We start from the raw sequence: 19,346 nt of genomic DNA, 5'->3' as shown, positions 1-19,346 counted from the left end.
ACCAGAAATAGTGTGGCCATCAGAACCAGGGAGGTCATTGCTCCCCTGTACTTGGCACTGGGGAGGCTGCACCTGGAGTGTTATGTCCATTCTGGGCCCCTCAGTTCAGGAAGGGCGTTGAATCACTTGAGTGCATCCAGAGGAGAGCAACAAGGCTGGTGATAGTCTTAGAACAGAAGCCCATTGAGGAATGGCTGAGGGAGCTAGTGTTGTTTAGCCTTGAGGAGACTTGGAGGTGACCTTATCACTCTACAACTTCGTGAAAGTTGTTTGTAGTCAGGTGGGGGTTGGTTTCTTTCTCCAGGCAACAACTGACAGAACAAGAGGACACAGTCTTAAGCTGCTCCAAGGGAAATACAGGTTTGATATTAGGAAAAATGTGTTTTACAGAAAGTGTGATAAAGTATTGGAACAGTTTGCCCAGGGAGGTGGTGGAGTCACCATCTCTGGATGTGTTTAAAAAAAGACTGGATGTGGGACTCAGTGCCATCATGTAGTTGAGGTGTTGGGCTGGGTTGGAACTCAATGATCTTGGAGGTCTCTTCCAACCTTTTAAAATTATAAATTAAAAAAAAAAAAAGAAAAAAAAAGAAATTATAGCTGTACTGGAAAATAATTTAATAAGTAACAGTATAAAAATGTTAAAGATGTGAGAAATTTCTTGGTCTAGTTCTATGAGAAGTCTCTCTGCATCACATAGAATCAATGTTCAGTCTCTCAAATATTGTCTGTGGCCATGTTTATTGTTAGTGATATTATATCCTGTATTTAGGAAAAAAATCCAAAAAGCTACTGAACTCCAGCAATTTCTTGTATACTAGTAATTTTTTTCTCTAGTAAACCAATGATAAGTCCACTTAAATTTTGCAAACTGATGAAATGGGATGATTATTTCTGTAGTGGATTCTCTGTTGACAGACTAAAGGACCAAATCTTTAGTCTGATATATATGTTGTGTCAGTGACTGGTGTTAGCTGTAAGAAATGTGATGCAGTGGAATTTATGGACTGCAATTCACAAAAGACTTTCCCACATCTGAACAAACAGTTGACTTCCACTCTGAAGCAAGTTTGGTTTTGACTAATGAAACTGTGACTCTGGTGATAAATCTGAAGATAAATGCCTAATCTTGTTTTAAAATGCAACTAAGCGGTTCTTTACATGAGTTGGGAACTGAAAATTCCAGGCTTTTGTCATTTCATTTGGCAGTACAGCCTATGGCTAATGCTAATATATATCACATTTGCTGTCTGCTGAGGACTACAGGCTTGCCTAAGCTCATCAACTCTACTATGACATGCTGGAAGGACTGTCATTACCCGGCAGAGACCAAGTTAAACACCTTTCTAGAATTTACACTAAACAGCATTAGTGTAGTGTGGCTATCTATTAAGCTATGCTACAAGGAGCAGAGCGCAGGAGTTCTTGAAAAGTCTGTCAAGAAAAAAATCTCTGGCTGGGGTTGAACTCCAGAAACCTGGGAGCATAGGATGGTGTTGAGGGAAAATGCACTTGCGAATATTGAGTTGAAATAAAAATGTGTTGCTCTTTATCTGAGAAATGATAACTTTATCTAGTTATTCTGCATGTAGAGAATGTATATTTACTTAATCAGAATTTCAGAGAGAAGATAACTGGCTAGTCCAGTATCCTTCTCTATGGTTCCCTTTTCAAATAGGGAAAACAATGATTAGGCTGGTTTTTTTGGTTTTTTTTTTTTTTTTTTTTTTTTTGTGAGTACAGCAGCAAAAGAATCCTTTTTCCTTTTGGTTGCATAGTAATGTGTTATTAATAACAAGACTGAGAACCACAGGAATCTGGGACCTCCTGCTTCCCTGAAATGGAAAATTCTTGCAGGGAATGTATTTCCTTCAAGCAAGCAGTCTGGGTTTATACACCTCCTAGTGAAGGAGAGAGAAAAATAATTGTCTTTATTTACTGAACATTTAAAAGTATCTTCTGAACCCCTGCACTCCATATATGACATATACATTATACAGAGCCAGAATTCCTTCCACTCAGGGTGCAGGCTACTTGCCTGATCCTGACTTCAAACACAAGTAATCCAAAATGGTTTCCCACTATGTAGTTGCATAGCTAGCTATTTCTCTGAATTTTAGTTTTATATTTCCAGGAAAAGACATGGAGAAAAAAAATCTGGAGTTACCTCCTTGTATACTAATGGGTAATATAATTTCATAAGGTGTCTGCATGAAAGAATGTTTGGGTGTTTTCTAATTTGGCTGTTTATGCCAAATTAGTTTAATGTTGGCATCTCAGTGTTTAAAACTAAAGAATTATGTTCAAATTGCACTCAGAAGACAGACAAATGAACAAAATAATTAAAAGACATTTGAATACCTTGAATTTTCCAGAAGGATATTATGGCATAATATTAAATATTTTATAGTATGGAATTAATTTTGCTATTAACATTTAATTATTATAAATTTGCATTCACATCAGTGTGAATTCACATTTGACCATAATTTTTTTTTCCTCAGGAAAAGCAAATCTGACCCAACCCATATATATTACTTGTAAAACTTATATTCTTTCCTCTCTGACATGAAAAAATGCATTGCAGATTGCATCAGCTTTTTTTTCTTGATTCCCACAGGCACAACAGCTAACAGATCTGGAGCAAAAACTATCAGTTGCGAAAGACAAACTGGAAAATGCAGCCCTTGACAAAGTAAGAAGTGTAATGTAATGTAAGCATGTTTACCTTTATCAACTGTGGATGTTTTGGTGTAATTTGACAGAATCAAATGAAAGCCTTGCAGTTATTTAGATGCCTACTAAGTTGCATCTGAATTACCTGGGAGTGATGCTTCTGAAATCAGTGGAACTAATTATGATACATGAAGTTAAGTACATCTGCAAAGTTATTTAAGAAGAGGGTGGCCAAATTAGGAAAAAAAAAACAAAACAAACAAACAAACAAAAAAAAAAAAAAAAAAAAGCCAGCTCAAAAAATTTTACACTGATTTTTAGTTGATTTAGATATTTATTTCCAACCATGGACCCTTAGGATGCCTACAAATTTTGCATTACCAAGCCCCAAATATCAAGAAAAATATGGTCAGTAGTACTAGGAAAGGAATGGTTCCCCTGAACCAGAACTGGAAAGGCCACACCTCACATAGTGTTCAGTTTTGGGCCACTCACTTAAAAAATTACATTTTAGTGCTGGAGTGAGTTCAGAGAAGGGAAACAAAGCTGGTGAATGGCCTAGAAAACATGTCTTCTGAGGAGCATCTGAGGGAACTGGCATTGTTTAGTTTCAGGAAGAGGAGGCTCATGCTTATTGTTCTATACAGCTGTCTGAAAGGAAACCGTTGTGAGGCAGGGGTTAGTTTCTTCTGCCATGTCTCAAGTGAAAGAATGAGAGGAAATTACCATAAGTTGTGTCAAGGGAGGTTCAGATTAGAAATTCTATTTTCACTCCAGAAGTGGCTAGGCATTGGAATGAGCTACCAAGGAAGGTGGTGGAGTTACCATCTCTAGAAGTGTTAAAGAGGCATCTGAATGTGGCAGTTGGGTTTAGGGGTGATTGAAATGGTGCATGTAGACAGATGGTCTTCAAGGTCTCTTCCATCCTCGATGATTCTTTGGATCTAGCCATGTAAGAGGAGTACAAATGGATCAGGGAAATATGAAGACATACATCATATGTAGGTAGTATTTTGGCTGGTAAGCATCTTATTTTGACCACAATCACATCTGTGCAAGATTATAGATAACTTTGTCAAATTACATCCCTGGTTCCAATACTGTTTCCTTCACCTGTCCTTTCATGATGCTCATTTATAAATCTCCTGTCAACAAAGTCAATATTGAATTACGCTAACCACAGGGTGAAAACAAATTTACTTGCTCTTCTTTTACCTTTGGAATGGCAAAATTGGAATGGCTGCAGCCAAGGCAGGATGAACACTGGATGAAAGGATTGAGAGATGAAAGGATGAGAATTTATCCAGAGAAATTTCTGGATGAGAGGAGAGTGATTACAGTTTGGTGCAATCTGCAGCAAGCACTAGGATCATATAGGACAAGACTGACTGAGTCCATATCATCATGCAAAATTAGACAGTATGCTTCCTCTGCCCATTTAACCATAACAAATGGTGATTTATGCTGTCTGTGCAGTCAGAAACTTGAAAGTCCTAACTTGAAAAGTTAGGATTATAGACATGTTACATGAAAAGAAGTATGTTAGTATCATCTACTGTCAACTAGAAATTAAAGGGTCCCTGAGCCAAATGGATAAAGTAATTCTTTCCCTTTTACTCTGCCATTAGTTCAGAGACATATCATCTGACTGTACAAATCTTAAGGGAAAGACATTAAATTTTCTCTGTTTGCAAGCAAACCAAATTCCATTTTGTGGGAGACTGAAACATTAATGGTTAATGACTTGAAACAGTAGGCTATGTGGACCATTGACAGGGTGTTTTCCTGGGACTGGATTTTGTGCCCCCAGACTGCGGTAGAGACAAGAGTTTCTGGGTGTGTGATGCCAAAATCTCTGATCCACATAAGACAGAGGGGGTGAGCATCCACTTCCAGAGACTACAAGCTGGGCTTTGGGCCAGATAAGGGAAGACAATGACAAGAAGTAAACCCTGCGGAAGTGGAATAGTGCTTTTATCCAGCCCTTACATAACTGGCTCAGCTGTAAAACTCGTCTCCCTGTGGAAGGTATGGGGACACTCACATTCACATGGGACATTCACATATAGGCTTGAGGGTATTCATCCCTTCTGATGAGGCATAACTGGCATAACACTGATGTGAGAGGCAGCAGTCATGTATTAGAAGGTGCAATAAATCATCAAAGATACTCAAAGTGTGCTCAGACTCTTTTCTGGGACCTTCCATCAGAGGACTGTGCCTTATCCACAATGTTGCACCAGGCAGTGTAAACTGCTCCCTCGGGAGTGGTACCCTGGGCACTTCCACATAAGCCTAAACATTGAACTCTGTGCTTTATGGGCTTTCCCTCATCTCTGGGGAAATAAGATTGTGAGTATCACTTTGACCAATAGACATCTAAATTACAATCAAGGCTCATAACTGGATAGATGGATGATTATCCTTCCATCCTGCCTTTCCCTTTCCCTTTCCCTTTCCCTTTCCCTTTCCCTTTCCCTTTCCCTTTCCCTTTCCCTTTCCCTTTCCCTTTCCCTTTCCCTTTCCCCTTCCCCTTCCCCTTCCCCTTCCCCTTCCCCTTCCCCTTCCCCTTCCCCTTCCCCTTCCCTTCGTGTTTTTTGTATGCTTTTATATTGATATGTTACTGTAAATAATAACCACAACTGTCACATATTTGCTTTCCATTGCAACCAAATTATTCTAAAATAAAACATAAATATATATAAAACACAAAATATTCTATGTTTTTTCACTCTAATCTGCCCCAACAGATCTATTACCAAGAACCTGAGTTACCCTTGCTTTAAGGGGCAGTCATAACATGTTTCATCTCATACTTCTTTGATTTTCCCTGTTGTGCTCTCATTAATAGCCTTTCTATGGTTGTCTGTTGTCGTACTATTTAAATACACTCTACTAACTGGCTTTGTTTGTTTTTTTAAGAAACACTCTGGTTTTTAACAGTTATGAGGTACTTCCCTGCTTTCAGTTCAGGGGAAATTTATCTGATGTAAAACAGAGTATTTGTCATGCTCTCTAAAATATTTGCTAAGAAAAGAAACTAAAACCTGCTGTGTATGTCATTGCTTAGGATTAATATGACTGTGAAATATTTTTATATTTTATATGTAATATTTCGCATACTTGATATGCAGTGTGTAATGTTATATACACATTTTCCATCATACATAGATATGTTTTCCACCAGCTTTTGCCATGGCATACCGTGATTTATATACCTTTAAAAAATCTTTGATGATTGAAATGTGAATGTATTCTGTATTTACAGGTGTATTTTTAATAAAAAGAAAAAAAGCCTAGAAACTAGGTGTTTTTTAATGTCAAATGCTGCTAACCTCCCCTTGAAGTGAGTGTAAGAAGTTAATGGCTAACATTTGACATGTGTCTTGATTTGATGAAACAAAGATTTAAAATATTATTTCCTCACTGCTATAGTTATCTCATTGTTCTTGCTCTCTCAGCTTATTTTGATTACAGACTTCTGTTTCCATGAATATATCTATCTGTGTGTCTGGGAGTAAAATACAAATGTTTTAACATGAGTTGCAAGCACGTCACCACTTAGAAGTTTTATTTTGGCTTAATGAGCAGTAGTGGTCTGGACAAATATATTCTTAACTGTTAAAAAGCCTATGGTTTCTTTACTATATAGTACAAAAATATAATATGCTCATGAGGGAAGCCATCTTAGTTGGATTAAAGTCTATCTATAATGTGGAAAAATACGAATTATTTTAAATATTACAGACTAAACTCTGTGCAAAGTCTGTGTCTTGCAATACTTATGACTTCTCTGCAGATATTTCACATAAAAGGCCGGACACTATATGATGTTTTGTAAATTGTATTTTTATTTTCAGAAAAAAAATACATTAAAGTATTATTTGCAATAATCAATGTGGATAAAACTGCATGAAGTGATGGGAAGAGAATGCAGTGACTTCCTAGGCAGTTTGGTGTCTAGTGTACTACAACCTAATCACAGAAAAATACTGCTTTAGACAGTCTTAATTCCTTCCATCAATAAGAAAATGCAGCAGTTACTCATAAGTGTTTAATACAGATTTAAGGTTTAATAATAAGGTTTAATACAGATAGAGAAAGTAAGCAGTTGTGTTCATCATAGCACATCTTAGAGAAGTGATGGTTTCTTATTTTCCCCAGGAGTCACAGCTGAAGGCTCTGAAGGAGACTGTGCAGCTATGCCTGTCTTCTGTTCTGCGCAATCAGCCTCCAACAATTAATCTAATCTCTTCAAAACCAGTTACGAAGCTGACTTCCTCAAATACAAAGGGCTCCAAAGTTCAATTTCAAGTGACCAGCACCAAGGTATGATTTCTCTCCAGGGTGGGTTTTTTTTTTAACATCTTTGAAAGTTTGTCCTATAAGAGCATCAGACTGAAACTAAGGAAGATTTCAAAATCCTTGAAAGATTCGGAACAATTTTGAGGATAATTTTAAGACTGTTTCTGATGTCAGTAAATTGTTTTTTAGTTGGGAAGCAGTTACATTTTACTGAGTTACTAAATTATATCACTTGGTAAATAGATCATATCTGCACAACATATGAAGATGGATTTGCATTTAAAATAAATGAGGTTGCTAATTCACAAGAGTATTTACCTGTCAGGCATTGGTAGAGAGTTTGTGGTAATACAGCACTAAACACTAATATGGGCTTTGTTTATCATGGTTTCTTTCAGTGGGAAAAAAATTACATTAAAAAAATAAAATAATCTGGGACACCCATGTTAAAATTGCCAAAATGGGTCAATGAACTTGACAATAGGCCATAGGTAATACTCCAGTCTTGCAAGATGAGAAGGGCAGTTTCAAAGAAGGCTTGAGGAAAAAAAAAAAGGTGAAAAGTGTTTTTATAAATTCAAGCATTATAATACAGTCAAGATTTGCAGTGATTAACAACTTCCCTAGTAATTTTCATCTCCAGTGTTGCATCCTGCACCTGAATTCAAATGATTCAATAGATAGAACTAGAAGAAATCTGTAATTTCAGTGAAAAGGGAGTTTTACAAAAGAATGACTGAAGGACACATCAATGTCCCCCTTTCATTCCAAAACTGAAATAAAAATAGGAATTGCTAGCTCATAGCCAATTTGTAATTTGTGTATGGTAGCTGTTGATATTCACTGTTAGTGCACAGGCTGAAGCAAAAAACTCTTTCTATATGTAGTTAAAAGTAAAATACAATTGCAGAAACAGAATATAATTATAAAACTGGATATCACATTGCTACTCTTAAAATTATGATTGTCTGTTCCTTAATAACTGTTTTACAGGAAGAAACCATAATTCCCAAAAATTATTACCTCTGGAAAAAAACACTGTATTAATTAGTAGCAGCACACAGGAATGATAGTGTTCATTTAGATTAAGCTCACTGGATCTATGTTCTACAGGACAGCAGACTTTTCTTTCACAGGTCATCAAACTGAGCAGCACTCTGGGATCTCAGGAGCATATTGTTCCTAATTAATGAGTCTGCAGAATTATCTTGCTCTTACTGTCCTTTTCTTCAGCTTCAAAGTGTTCATGCCTCTGTCATGAGAGCAGAGAAGTACTGAAGGGTAAGGGGCAGCCAGACATTATGTCTGTGATTAAGACTGGTCTAGGGTCAGAGCCTTTGGAGAATTTGAGGTCTCCGTGCTGTTACAGATATGGACATGAGAATATAGCATACATAATAGAATTAGGTTTTTGATATTTGACTGAAATACAGAGTATTCTTCCTTCCTTTTTTTTTTTTCCCCCAATGATCATAATAGATTTTGTGTTTAATGTACTTGGTAAAATGTGTCAGTACTTCTATGCAATAGCCTTTTGAGAGACCAGCCTCTAGTCCTCTGTATCCAGAAGTGCTTGAATAAATAAAACTGCCTCTTAATAGGCAGTTCTCATATTTCTCTGCACTTGGCATATGCCATGGAAACGTCTGAAAGAATAACGGTCTGGAAACCTCTTCTTCCACACACGGACATCTCATTATTAAAAATCTATGTAGTATCTGTGATTATAAAACTAAAGAAATTGTTTCTGTGAATCAAGTTTTAAAAGAATCATAGTCTGTCACCCTGTGAACTTGAGCTGTATAGGTGTTCTTTTATTATTATACTCTTTCATCTATATCTTCTCCTTGGCTTTTTTTCCCTTTGACAAACTCTTAAATAAAGATATATAGCTCTCTTTTTCATTATTATTAGATTTGTGTGAATATTTCGATACAGCAGGCTAGTATTTGGGGGGAATATAAATGTATGTGATTAATTCAATGTGTTATACATAAAAGTGGAAACTTAAGATGAACAGCAATTACATATATTGTCTTATAAGTAGCAATTTCACTTTCAAGCAACAAATGATAATTTGTCTGGTAAGTATCTTAAGATATTTTCACCCAGTCTAAAAATTGCTTTCTAAAATGTCAAACTTATTTCAGATTCATGGAAGGATAAATCATACAGTGTATGATACCTGTACCACTTGGGGACAACTATTCCTGGGATGGGGGATGCTTCCTCATTTAAAAAAAAAAAAGTTCCAAATAAGTACGTTGTATACTTGAATTCATTATTGGTAACTGTAATACCTGAGAGCTTGTTAGAGATATTTAGCACAAGAACCTGGTTAACTAGGAAGGCAAGTTGCCACATTTCTCGAAAAGAAAGTACTTGGGCATTTTGTTTTTTCTAGAGAATGTGATATGAAAAAAAAATGAATTAGGTTTAAAAAATGTGTGCAAAGCAGTGCACTATTAAGTGCCTGCATCAGTATAAAATAAAGTTGTTGTTCTGAATAGTTCATTAATCTGGAAAATTGTGTAGTAATGTGTAATTATTACATTTAAATCATAGGAAAATTAATCTTAAAGTGATCAAAAGCAGTGTAAGTCTGAGGTCTGGTTTTTTTTTACATATTTGACATTAATATTTGCAACATACAAGAATGTAAAACACAGAATTTATCATGTAAATTTGCACTAATATTTTAATTCAAACCCATTTTGCCTGTCACGTGCCTGTCATAACACAACACTGATACCAAAAGTACATACTGACAAATGGATTTAGGGCATTGTGTATACAAGCTCAATGACACAACCAAAATCAAGCATAACCAGAAGCTGGATCATTAATCCTGGACCATGAGGTTTTTAGCTTTCTATATTATTGACCATTACTTTTATGATATGGTTTCCTTTGCACTGTAATGTCAGTAACTGTTCTGTGTTTGGCCAGTGGAAAATGCCTCCAAAGTAGTTGAGAGTTGGATCTGTCTTTTGTTGTAGCACTTTTCTTTCCTCATTCCCTTTTCAGAGCTGGTGATGAAAGAGAAAAATGAAGACAAAAGAGGACTGAAACTCTGCTTTCCTTTTTATTCTCCAGATTAATGCCTAAGGAGTGGGATACTAAAGAGTGTAGTTTATGGATGGAAATTGTAACGCTGACTGGGCTGCCAGCTATGGGAAATGTGGGTTTGGGTAATCAGAGGATCAAAGCACTGCTACTGAAGACCTAGTGATGCATTTTCTGCACTTAGTCTTGGCTTGACAAAAAAACCTCTGTGAATTTATATGGAGCTAGTGGAGAGACTGCATTCTTACTCCGTTTTTATTAATTCCTCTTTCTGAAAAAGGTTAACATTACACCTTATAAAAAACCAAAAATTTTAATAATATCTTTGGCTGTGCTGTGTAAAGATACCTGTGATCCAAATACAAAAAAAAAATAAGCTTTAGTAGCACTATGGTAAATTAATGGCAAACTGTCACGGTGTGACTTGAGTTTGCCAACCTTAATATATTTAATTTCTTTTAGAGACGGGACCCAGGAGTAGAGACAAGGCGGGCTTAAAACTTAGAAAGGTACAAGAAGAAATTTATTAATAACACAAAAAAAAAAAAAAAAAAAAAAAATTCAGAATAAGATCCCTAGATTGTTTCCTCCTCCCCTTCATTCAACATTTCTTACCAACAAGCATACAGAGAGCACTTCAGTCAGTGATACATTCAAATAATCAGTTCAGTTTACTTAAGAGAGAAAAGTCCCTTTTTGGTTCTGGCTTAGGGGGCGTCTTCACCTTCATAATCCACATCCGCCCGGGAAAAATATTGCAGATTACGACTCATCCCATTCTTTCACAGTCCTTCCAGAGCTGTGCAATGGGTTATGTTACACACATGGGGTAGTACTTTTAAAGGCAGGCTGCTGAAAAAAAAAAACCAAGATTCTCTTCATCTCCTTCACTATCAAATGTCTCTGTCTTTATTCCAGTCCCTGGACAGAGAGAGCTTCAATTCCCGAGGCAAAAAAGTCATCTCTTTCTCTATTAAATGTCTCTGTTCACATTTCAGTCTCAGAACAGAGAGCTATATCTCTTCAACGCAAAAATAAGGTCTTCTTCTCAAGCATCCAAACCTCCCCAAGTATTTTAAGTTTAAAGGAATTTTAGTAAAGTCACTATCCCCTTAGCCCACAAAAAGGTTTTCAGGTACTTATCAGTTCACATCTTTTCAGTCTCTTCCCACCAGGAACTTTATCTTCGTTGCGCTGACTTCTGAAGTCTCCAGGCTTTATTCCTTCCCATTCAGGAAAGCTTAGAAAAAATCGAGGATCTTATCCAGGCATGAAGAAGTTACAATTGTATCCAGATCATGAAGAAACAGCAGGAGCAGCTGGAGACCTCTTCTCTCAGAACGAGGAGGGAAGGGGAAAGGGAGAGCCTTTGCTGGCTCCCCGATCCCCCCTGCTCGGCCATGCCATGTGGAGAGGGGAGCTCCGGGCCGCGAGGAGCCATGCGGTCAAGGAGGGGGGCCCGGGACCATGCGGCCGGGCCAGGCTCTCCACCAAGCCGAGGCCGGGGTCCCAAGCCGGGCCCCCAGCAGAGCTGGGGTGCCGAGCTGGGCCTCCGCAGAGCCAGGGCACCAGGCCGGACTCCAGGCCGAGCCCAGAGCCGGGGCCAGAGCCCCCGGCCGGGGACCACCACCCCCGGAGACTGGAAGCCGAAAGAGCTCCAGCAAAGCTGATTCACTGTGATTTGTGAAAGCGAAATAACTTTTCATTGGTTTCCCGAGCTGTCCATCACCAAATCAGCTCTCTGATTGGTGGCAGCAGCCCACGGGGAAAGCTCCCAGAGACCGGAGAGCCCCTCCCACTCCCCAGCTTCAGGGGAGCCTGCTCGGAGGTGAATCCACCCCTCCCCCCAAGCACGTGAAACCAACACACAAACCAAAACCAAAAGTGAAACAGAAGAAAATTCTATTTCCAGTACAGACGTTTAATACAAAAATCATGGGGAATACAACATTACCAAAATAATAGGGGATAGCTTGTTCTGTAGTGTTTTTTTCCCTAATGCGAAAACATTGTTCCGTGTATTCCCCAAATTCCTTCTTTATCAACTCCCTTCAGGTCTTGGGTATTTTGTGAAGTGCACTATTCTAAGAGTGGAAATACACTTGAATTTCAAACTTGAATAGCACCCATTCCCATACTGTACATAGGATAGGTTAAAAGAGAACCTATGAATGCCACATCACTATCTCAATGGAGAAAATACTGCCTGAATGGAATGAGAATTTTCCTTCTGTAGAAATGCATAGTACAGACTGAAAGGGCAACTACCACTCAACTGTGAAAAGATTTTAAGATCTTGCAAGAAATTTATTCATTTTTGTGATTAAAAACTTTGCAAGTAGTAATTTCTTTTGCCTCACATGTATTGTGAATATTCAGGACTCCAGCATACATTACTGAGTGGAAAAATTCAAAAAAGCTGAAGTACTGTGGGCCATCCTCCCTTTCTTCGGAAGTAAGTACTTCTCTCATTCCTTATCATAGTAAGCTTGGGGAACTTTATATATTTGTTTAGACTAAAAAGTGTTCTTGTAGGAGCAAGGAGAAGAGCATGTGAGAGTTTTCAGAGAAGATACTAATCTGGAAAGTTCATCAAGACCAAGGTAGACTCTGAAGAACATTTTGAAATGTCCATGTAGGAAATAAGGAACTGAATTTTCTGGTTTGGTACAGAAATAATGTATTTAGGTAAAATTAAATCTCACAGTTATTCAGAGTGCATAAATATTCAACATCTACTGGAAATGCAGAGCAAGGTTGCTGAAAAAATAATGGGATCACAGTGTGATGACTCTTAGCTTTTTCACTAATTTTATTGGGAGGAGGTTGAAGTTAGTTTAGTATAAAGGATATATGATTTAACTAGAAGACAGAATATTTTTTAGGCTTTCGTTCTTACTTATATACAAAAGTAGAGATTGTTGATGGAAATATTGATATAAAATAATATTACAATAATTATTTGTACTGAACCAGTTATATTATTACCATATCACTCATAATATTTCAGAGTATTTTACTTTTAAAATGGACTAAAAATTTAAAAAAAGAAATAGTTATATGTGTACCTTTCTTCAAAATATTCAAGTACAATTTGAAGAAATGTTTGGAATGTGTCATTTGGACCCAATCCTTAAGATTTGACAAAGTTTTTACAGATCCTAGAAAACTGAAGAATTCACCATCTGAAAGAGCCAAGATACAATTTATCATAATATTCGATAATGAAGGTTCTGACCATTGGACCAAAGCAAAGAACCTATGAAAAATTACTACTACTGTACTGGTCAACAAGCGACTGAACGTGAGCCAGCAGTGTGCCCTGGTGGCCAAGAAGGCCAATGGCCCCTGGCCTGTACCAGGAATAATGTGGCCAGCAGGACCAGGGAAGTCATTCTTCCCTTGTACTTGGCACTGTGAGGCTGCACCTTGAGTGCTGTGTCCAGTTCTAGGCCCCTCCATTTAGGAAGGATATTGAGATGCTCAAATACATCTTAAAAGGAGGGCAACAAGGCTGGTGAGGGGTTTGGAATAGAAGCCCTCTGAAGGAGCTGGAGTTGTTTAGCCTGGAGAAAAGGAGACTTGGGTGACCTTATCACTCTCTACAACTCCCTGAAAGAAGGTTATAGTCACATGGGGGCTGGTTTCATGTCTCAGACAACCACTGACAGAGCCAGAGAACACAGTCTTCAGCTGCACCGGGGGAAGTTTAGGCTGAACAAGAAAAAAATTTATTCACTGAAATAGTGAGCAGTTGGGCACTGGAATCATCTGCCCAGGGTGGAGTCACCATCCCTGGAGGTGTTTTAAAAAAGACTGAATGCAGCACTCAGTGCCATGGTTTAGTTGATGAAGTGATTTAGGTCATAGGTTGGACTTGATGATCTCAAAGGTCTTTTCCAATGTAGTTATTTCTGTGATTCTGTAATTAAGGTTATTATTTGTAAATAGCTTTATGTTCACAGTTGGGGGTAAAAATAACATGTGACCTCATAACTTTTTCAGAAGGAAAACCTAAAGGGCACAAAATATTATTTATGTGGTTTTATATTAGATTTGTAATATAAAAAACCTATAGGTATGGTGCTTAGGGACATGGTTTAGTGGTGGACCTGGCAGTATTAGGTAATGGTTGGACTTGATCTTAGAGGTCTTTTTAAACCTAAATTTTCCTATGTTTCTATCTATGATCAGCTATAAGCAAACAGCAGGAGCCTTGAGGGCAGTGTATAGATTTGTCCTCCATTAAAGTCTTAGGACTCAGCTGCTGGTACCTCAGAACTTACCGACTTTTGTTGCCTCCAACTTTGCTTCTGCCACAGTTAATGGTATCACAAAAACCTGCATTTTCAGTGACCTGTAGATCATTGTGTTCAACCAGGGAATTAGAAAACTATAACTAAAGAGAGAAAAATGCAATTGCTAAATGTAGAAGCTGACACATTTTGTACTACGCAATAATTACATGCAATCATATAACCATTTCCAAATGAATAAATATTAGAAGAATAAAATGGCATTGAAAAATCACACTATCCATTGTTTTAGGATTTAATTTCAAAGACAAAGGAATACATCTTCTAAGATACTTACCTCAGAAATCTCAGGTACTGTGAGTGTCTGTAAGGCTAATGGAGTAAGAATTTTGTTTTTAGATAGATGGAAGATAATTTAATTGCAAAAGCATGACTAGCGTGACAAATTTATTTATATAAGTCTCTCCTATTCTGCTTTTCATAGCTGCTTTTGGGCTAATAGAGTTTTATTCTCATTAGAATCATCTAGACAACAGCTATAATCCTGTATTATTGTTAATGGTGATTCACAAGGTTATGGCAACTCTTGCTCGTATCTTTTATTTCTGGAATTTACATTAGATTATGTTTTTGCTGTTGCCTCAAAGATTCCAGAGAACTTTTTCTACAGCCTTTTTTCTGTTCCTAAATTTTTTTAAAAAATTATTACATGCTGGAAAAATGTTTAACACCAGAGACCATGAAATTGAAACCTAAAGCTCTTTGGGTTTATTGCTTACTCTACAGAAGTCTTCATTGTTAATACATTATATTGATAGTAAATTAGCTTTTTTTGAACTGAATACAATCAAGGAAATTGGAAAAAAGCACCAAATTTAGTCTGTGATCTCCCCCTAAACCAATATCCTTTTCCTTCAAATTTTAGTGGCACGGTCTTTTATCTTAATTTCATTAACTATTTGACCTCACTCTTCTTTCTTGCAGAGTGTAAGTAGCTGGAGTGAGCCCCAAGGTTCAACTCTGAAATTAACAATGTGCTAATGGGTTAAAGAGGTAACTGTTAATTGTTTAATGCTGTAGTTTTTGTGGCTGTTAACTCCAAATCCATTTGCCTGTGACTGAAAAATACTCCATTGTAATATATTTTTTATATTTTGACTTTCCTAGCTGATGTGTTTGTTATGTTCTGTTAAAAAATACATGCATGTGAGCAATGACAATAAAACTGAATTTATGTGTGCAGTTGCACATTAGTAACCCCATTTTATTTTTTTTTTTAATTAGCAATTTTTTTCTATTGATGCTCTATTTAAATAAACACAGACAATGTGCAGAAGAGGGAGGCAAGGAAAGCCTTACAGGAAGCCCTTCCTTTTTTGTAAAGGCTGTGAGCTTCTCAACTTCCACTGAAATTGCTGTGATTGTACTTAGGACTTTTCAGGAGCAAACCCCAAATGTGTTCTCACCAGCTTTCCCACAGCACTAAGCTCTCCTCCAAATCCATAGTATGTATTCAGATCACACATTGCTACATCATTAGATGCAGCACTGGCTTTCAGCAAATATTTCTATCGTTAATCCAGCTGACTTCAAAGAAAGTGAATTTGAGTAGCAATAGAGCATTTCTCTCACCTGTTAAAGTCAGAAGACTCCTGATGTAATGTAGTAGCATCTACCTACAGAGCAGTAGAGATCTAATAGAACTTGTTATATTTTCCGACTGGATTATATGAAGTGTAATTTAGTTGTGGTTTTTGAAGGCACAAGCTTTTCTATCTTGGTATACACTCAAAATATAGATGCTTGTCAAGAGATACTTTTCTCTTCTTGAAATATCAGCCAAATTATTAAAGTGAGACAGAAGCTGTAGACAGCTGTGAGAACAGCTACCTGGTTACAGATGATCACAGAGAGCAAGTATTTCACCACTTTCACAGGTTGCTCTTATGGAATAGAATGTTGCTGATGGTAAGACGGAAATCTTGTATTGCCTTTTACTGACAAGATGTAATTTCCATTTCCATGGGCTCATCTTACATATGTATTCTTGCACATGTAGAAATTTTAATCTGGTATTTATGTTAGAATAGTTTGATTGAATTTCCTATGTAAAGAACGATTTTAGCTATCTTTAGCAAAGGAAAACCTGTTTGGGTTTCAGCAGAGTGATAAGCCAAGCCTGCTTTAAATTCACTTTGAAATTACATCCTCTACAAAAATAGAGCAGGTAAACAATAGCCTAATTACTACAGGTAATAAATGAGAAATTAGGAAGATGCATGAAACCAAATACGTCATATTTTTCATTGTGTTAACATAAAATTACAGAGCACAGGTGCTTTTGAAAAAGGTATTTGGGAAATGTTAATGTTCAGTGATCCACAAAGATGAATAGCTGAGTTTTGTGGTGGTGTTATGCTACAGTGCAATTTCAAGTAATGTTGCAATAGCATCTGTTCACAAATTTCCCTATTTTTTCTTGTATTTCAGGGTACTTCACATGTGTGTAGCTGCAGATTTCAGTTCTGTTATCTGCACAAAATTACCAATGTCTTTTTTATTAAGAATATTTCTGAGAACTATTCAAAAATATGTACCAGTAGAGATGTTGTGTACACAGCATGCACCTGAATATCCTCCGTGGTAGGCTATTAATAAATTCCAGATTTTTACAGGTTAGTTCTCTTATCAGCCCACTGTATTAATCCACACTTTAAATTATTTCTTATCTTTGCTTAGTTTGTTTTGAAGTAGTGAGTAGGCACACTTTCAGGTATGCGTTCACTAAGCACTACTTTGAACAACTTGGATTTTTTAATATTGGCCATTATTGATTAAAATATAATTTGGACTGTAAATGTTTGACCTCACTAGGCTACAAAATTGTGTGACATGTAGGGTTCTATTTAGTGAGAATGTTCCTGAACAGCCAGCCTAAACAACTGACTCCAATAATATCACGTTTTCATTGTATCATATATTTCATACCAACATATGCTATGCAAGAAGAAGATGGGATGGTGATATTTTGTCCACAGTTGAATATAAATTATTTATGACTTCCACAAGGTTAGTACAAGGATCTAACTGTTTGCATTTAAGTAATTTTACCTCTTTCTCTTGTGTAATCTTACAAGAACTTTGATTTGTTTCCTTTTGTTTATTCTTCTCTAAGCACGTGGCTTAGATATTCTTTCTTGTTTGGTTTTTTTTTTTTGGTTTTGTTTTTTTTTTTTTTTTTTTTGGTTTGGTTTGGTTTGGTTTGGTTTGGTTTTTTTTTTTGGGTTTTTTTTTTTTTTTTTCAGTTAAATAGAAATAAATACATCATTCTGACATTGTTTAAAACTGAGGTACAATGAATCATCACAAAGCTGTTCTTATTGATCCAGAAAAAAAAATGGTTGTATACATTTTTACAAAGGCTTTCACAGCCTCAACTGCATGAAAATTCAAATATGAAACTTCAGTTGTTCCAAGGAAATTAGAAAACTGAAAGTGTTGGTTTAACATTCTATTAGAAAACTGAAACTATCTCAAATATGTAATGCTTTCAAAATAAACTGTATTAGAAAGAGACAGCAGAATTCAGTACACAGAAACAAACACAGGGAACTTCTTTGTATATGTAGTTAGACATTTTTAGAATTGCAGCTCCTCTCCTGTGAGTCCTTTCTCCTTTACCCCTTACTATCCTGGAGGTCTTTGGGTGTCTTTTTGGGTGTACTAGCTGCCTGAGAAAAGTTAGTAGACTTCCACTCCATACTGTAAATGCAAATACATTCTGTATATTGCTAGTGGAAGGTGACCTATTGTTATTTTTATTTTCTCTTTCTGTGGTACTTTCTTATCTTTGAGCAGTTCTGTGAGTTTGCTGCACGTCATGCTGGACTACCCTGGAAAGGATGCTTTGCTCTGGTCTCTGACAGAGACTATCATCCTCCAGCTCACTATAGTTCAGGGATAGTTCATCCTTTCTATATGTACTAGCTCTCATATAGAAAGGATGTTCAGTTAGAGGTAAGATCCTCTGATTTGAGATGGTTAGGATCTAATCTATTTCCCCAAGGAGACTTTAAGCAGAAGACTTATTAAGTAGGAAATACTAAAAATAGTGTTTGAAAACTTCAGTGTCTTCCCTAGCTCTTGAAAAACAAAACTTTTAAATATTTTCTTTTTCTTCTAGCATAGTTTTTTTCCAAGATATAGACCCCAGAAGACTTACAAAGCAAAAGTTTAAATGAATAATATATATAATGTGCAACATAATATACTGCTATGAGGCAGTTGCATGTATGAGGGAAAATTCTGCACTCATAGATGAAAAAAATTATTCATTGACATCTAGATATGTCATCTATCATTGCACATGATCTATTTGAAAGAAAAGTCCTTTCGCGTTGATGGATGTCTAGCTATTAGAGATCATTGGGGATGTTCATCTTGGAGAAACTCCTTTAAAACCAATACAAACGTCTGTGAAATGTGAAGAAAATTAAATGTGATCTTTTAGTATCCCTGTTGAATATATCTTAACAATTTCCATTTCTAGTTGGACTGGGGTTGTTCTAGACTATTTGTAAAACTTAGAGCTTTGCTCAATGCTGAATGTTGGCATAAAAGTAAGCAGCTATTTTCCACATTGAAGACCATTGAATAAAGTGCAAATTGGAACAAAAAGGAAATAACTATAACAACAAACATGTTTGCTTTAGAAACACTATGTAGAAGTTTGAAGATCTGGTACATTATAGGATTTGCAGTCTATTAAACGCAATTGTCCTATAAAATTGTATCTCTGTAGATGTGCATTAAATAGATATATAAAGTATATCTCTCGCACTCACTGTTGAATAATATTGACAATGCAGTAGAAAAAAGCTAATTATCTCTACTGTAAAACATGCCAAATATATGTCTATACATATGAAGTGACCATCACTTATGGAAAGATGTAGTTTTATTACTGGTTTCTTCTATTGCCTTCTCATTTATTTATGCATGTGAGTTGCTGTGGAAGATTTTAAAATCAGGATATAAAGAAAA

The 19,346-nt window shown here is 36.5% G+C and overlaps 1 protein-coding gene across 2 annotated transcripts in view; it reads left to right on the top strand.

Annotated features, from left to right (window-relative positions):
- Positions 1–19,346, top strand: part of LUZP2 (leucine zipper protein 2) — a 212,107-nt gene that overhangs the window by 173,670 nt on the left and 19,091 nt on the right. For both annotated transcript variants that reach the window (XM_056491993.1, XM_056491992.1), the window contains 2 exons: positions 2,621–2,695; positions 6,841–7,005. In XM_056491993.1, the coding sequence (XP_056347968.1) occupies positions 2,621–2,695; positions 6,841–7,005 (240 nt within the window). The remainder of the gene's footprint in view (positions 1–2,620; positions 2,696–6,840; positions 7,006–19,346) is intronic.

This window comes from Oenanthe melanoleuca, chromosome 5, assembly GCF_029582105.1.
Source record: "Oenanthe melanoleuca isolate GR-GAL-2019-014 chromosome 5, OMel1.0, whole genome shotgun sequence".
In the NCBI taxonomy this organism is placed as follows: Eukaryota; Metazoa; Chordata; class Aves; order Passeriformes; family Muscicapidae; genus Oenanthe; species Oenanthe melanoleuca.
This window is presented reverse-complemented; position numbering and strand designations above follow the sequence as displayed.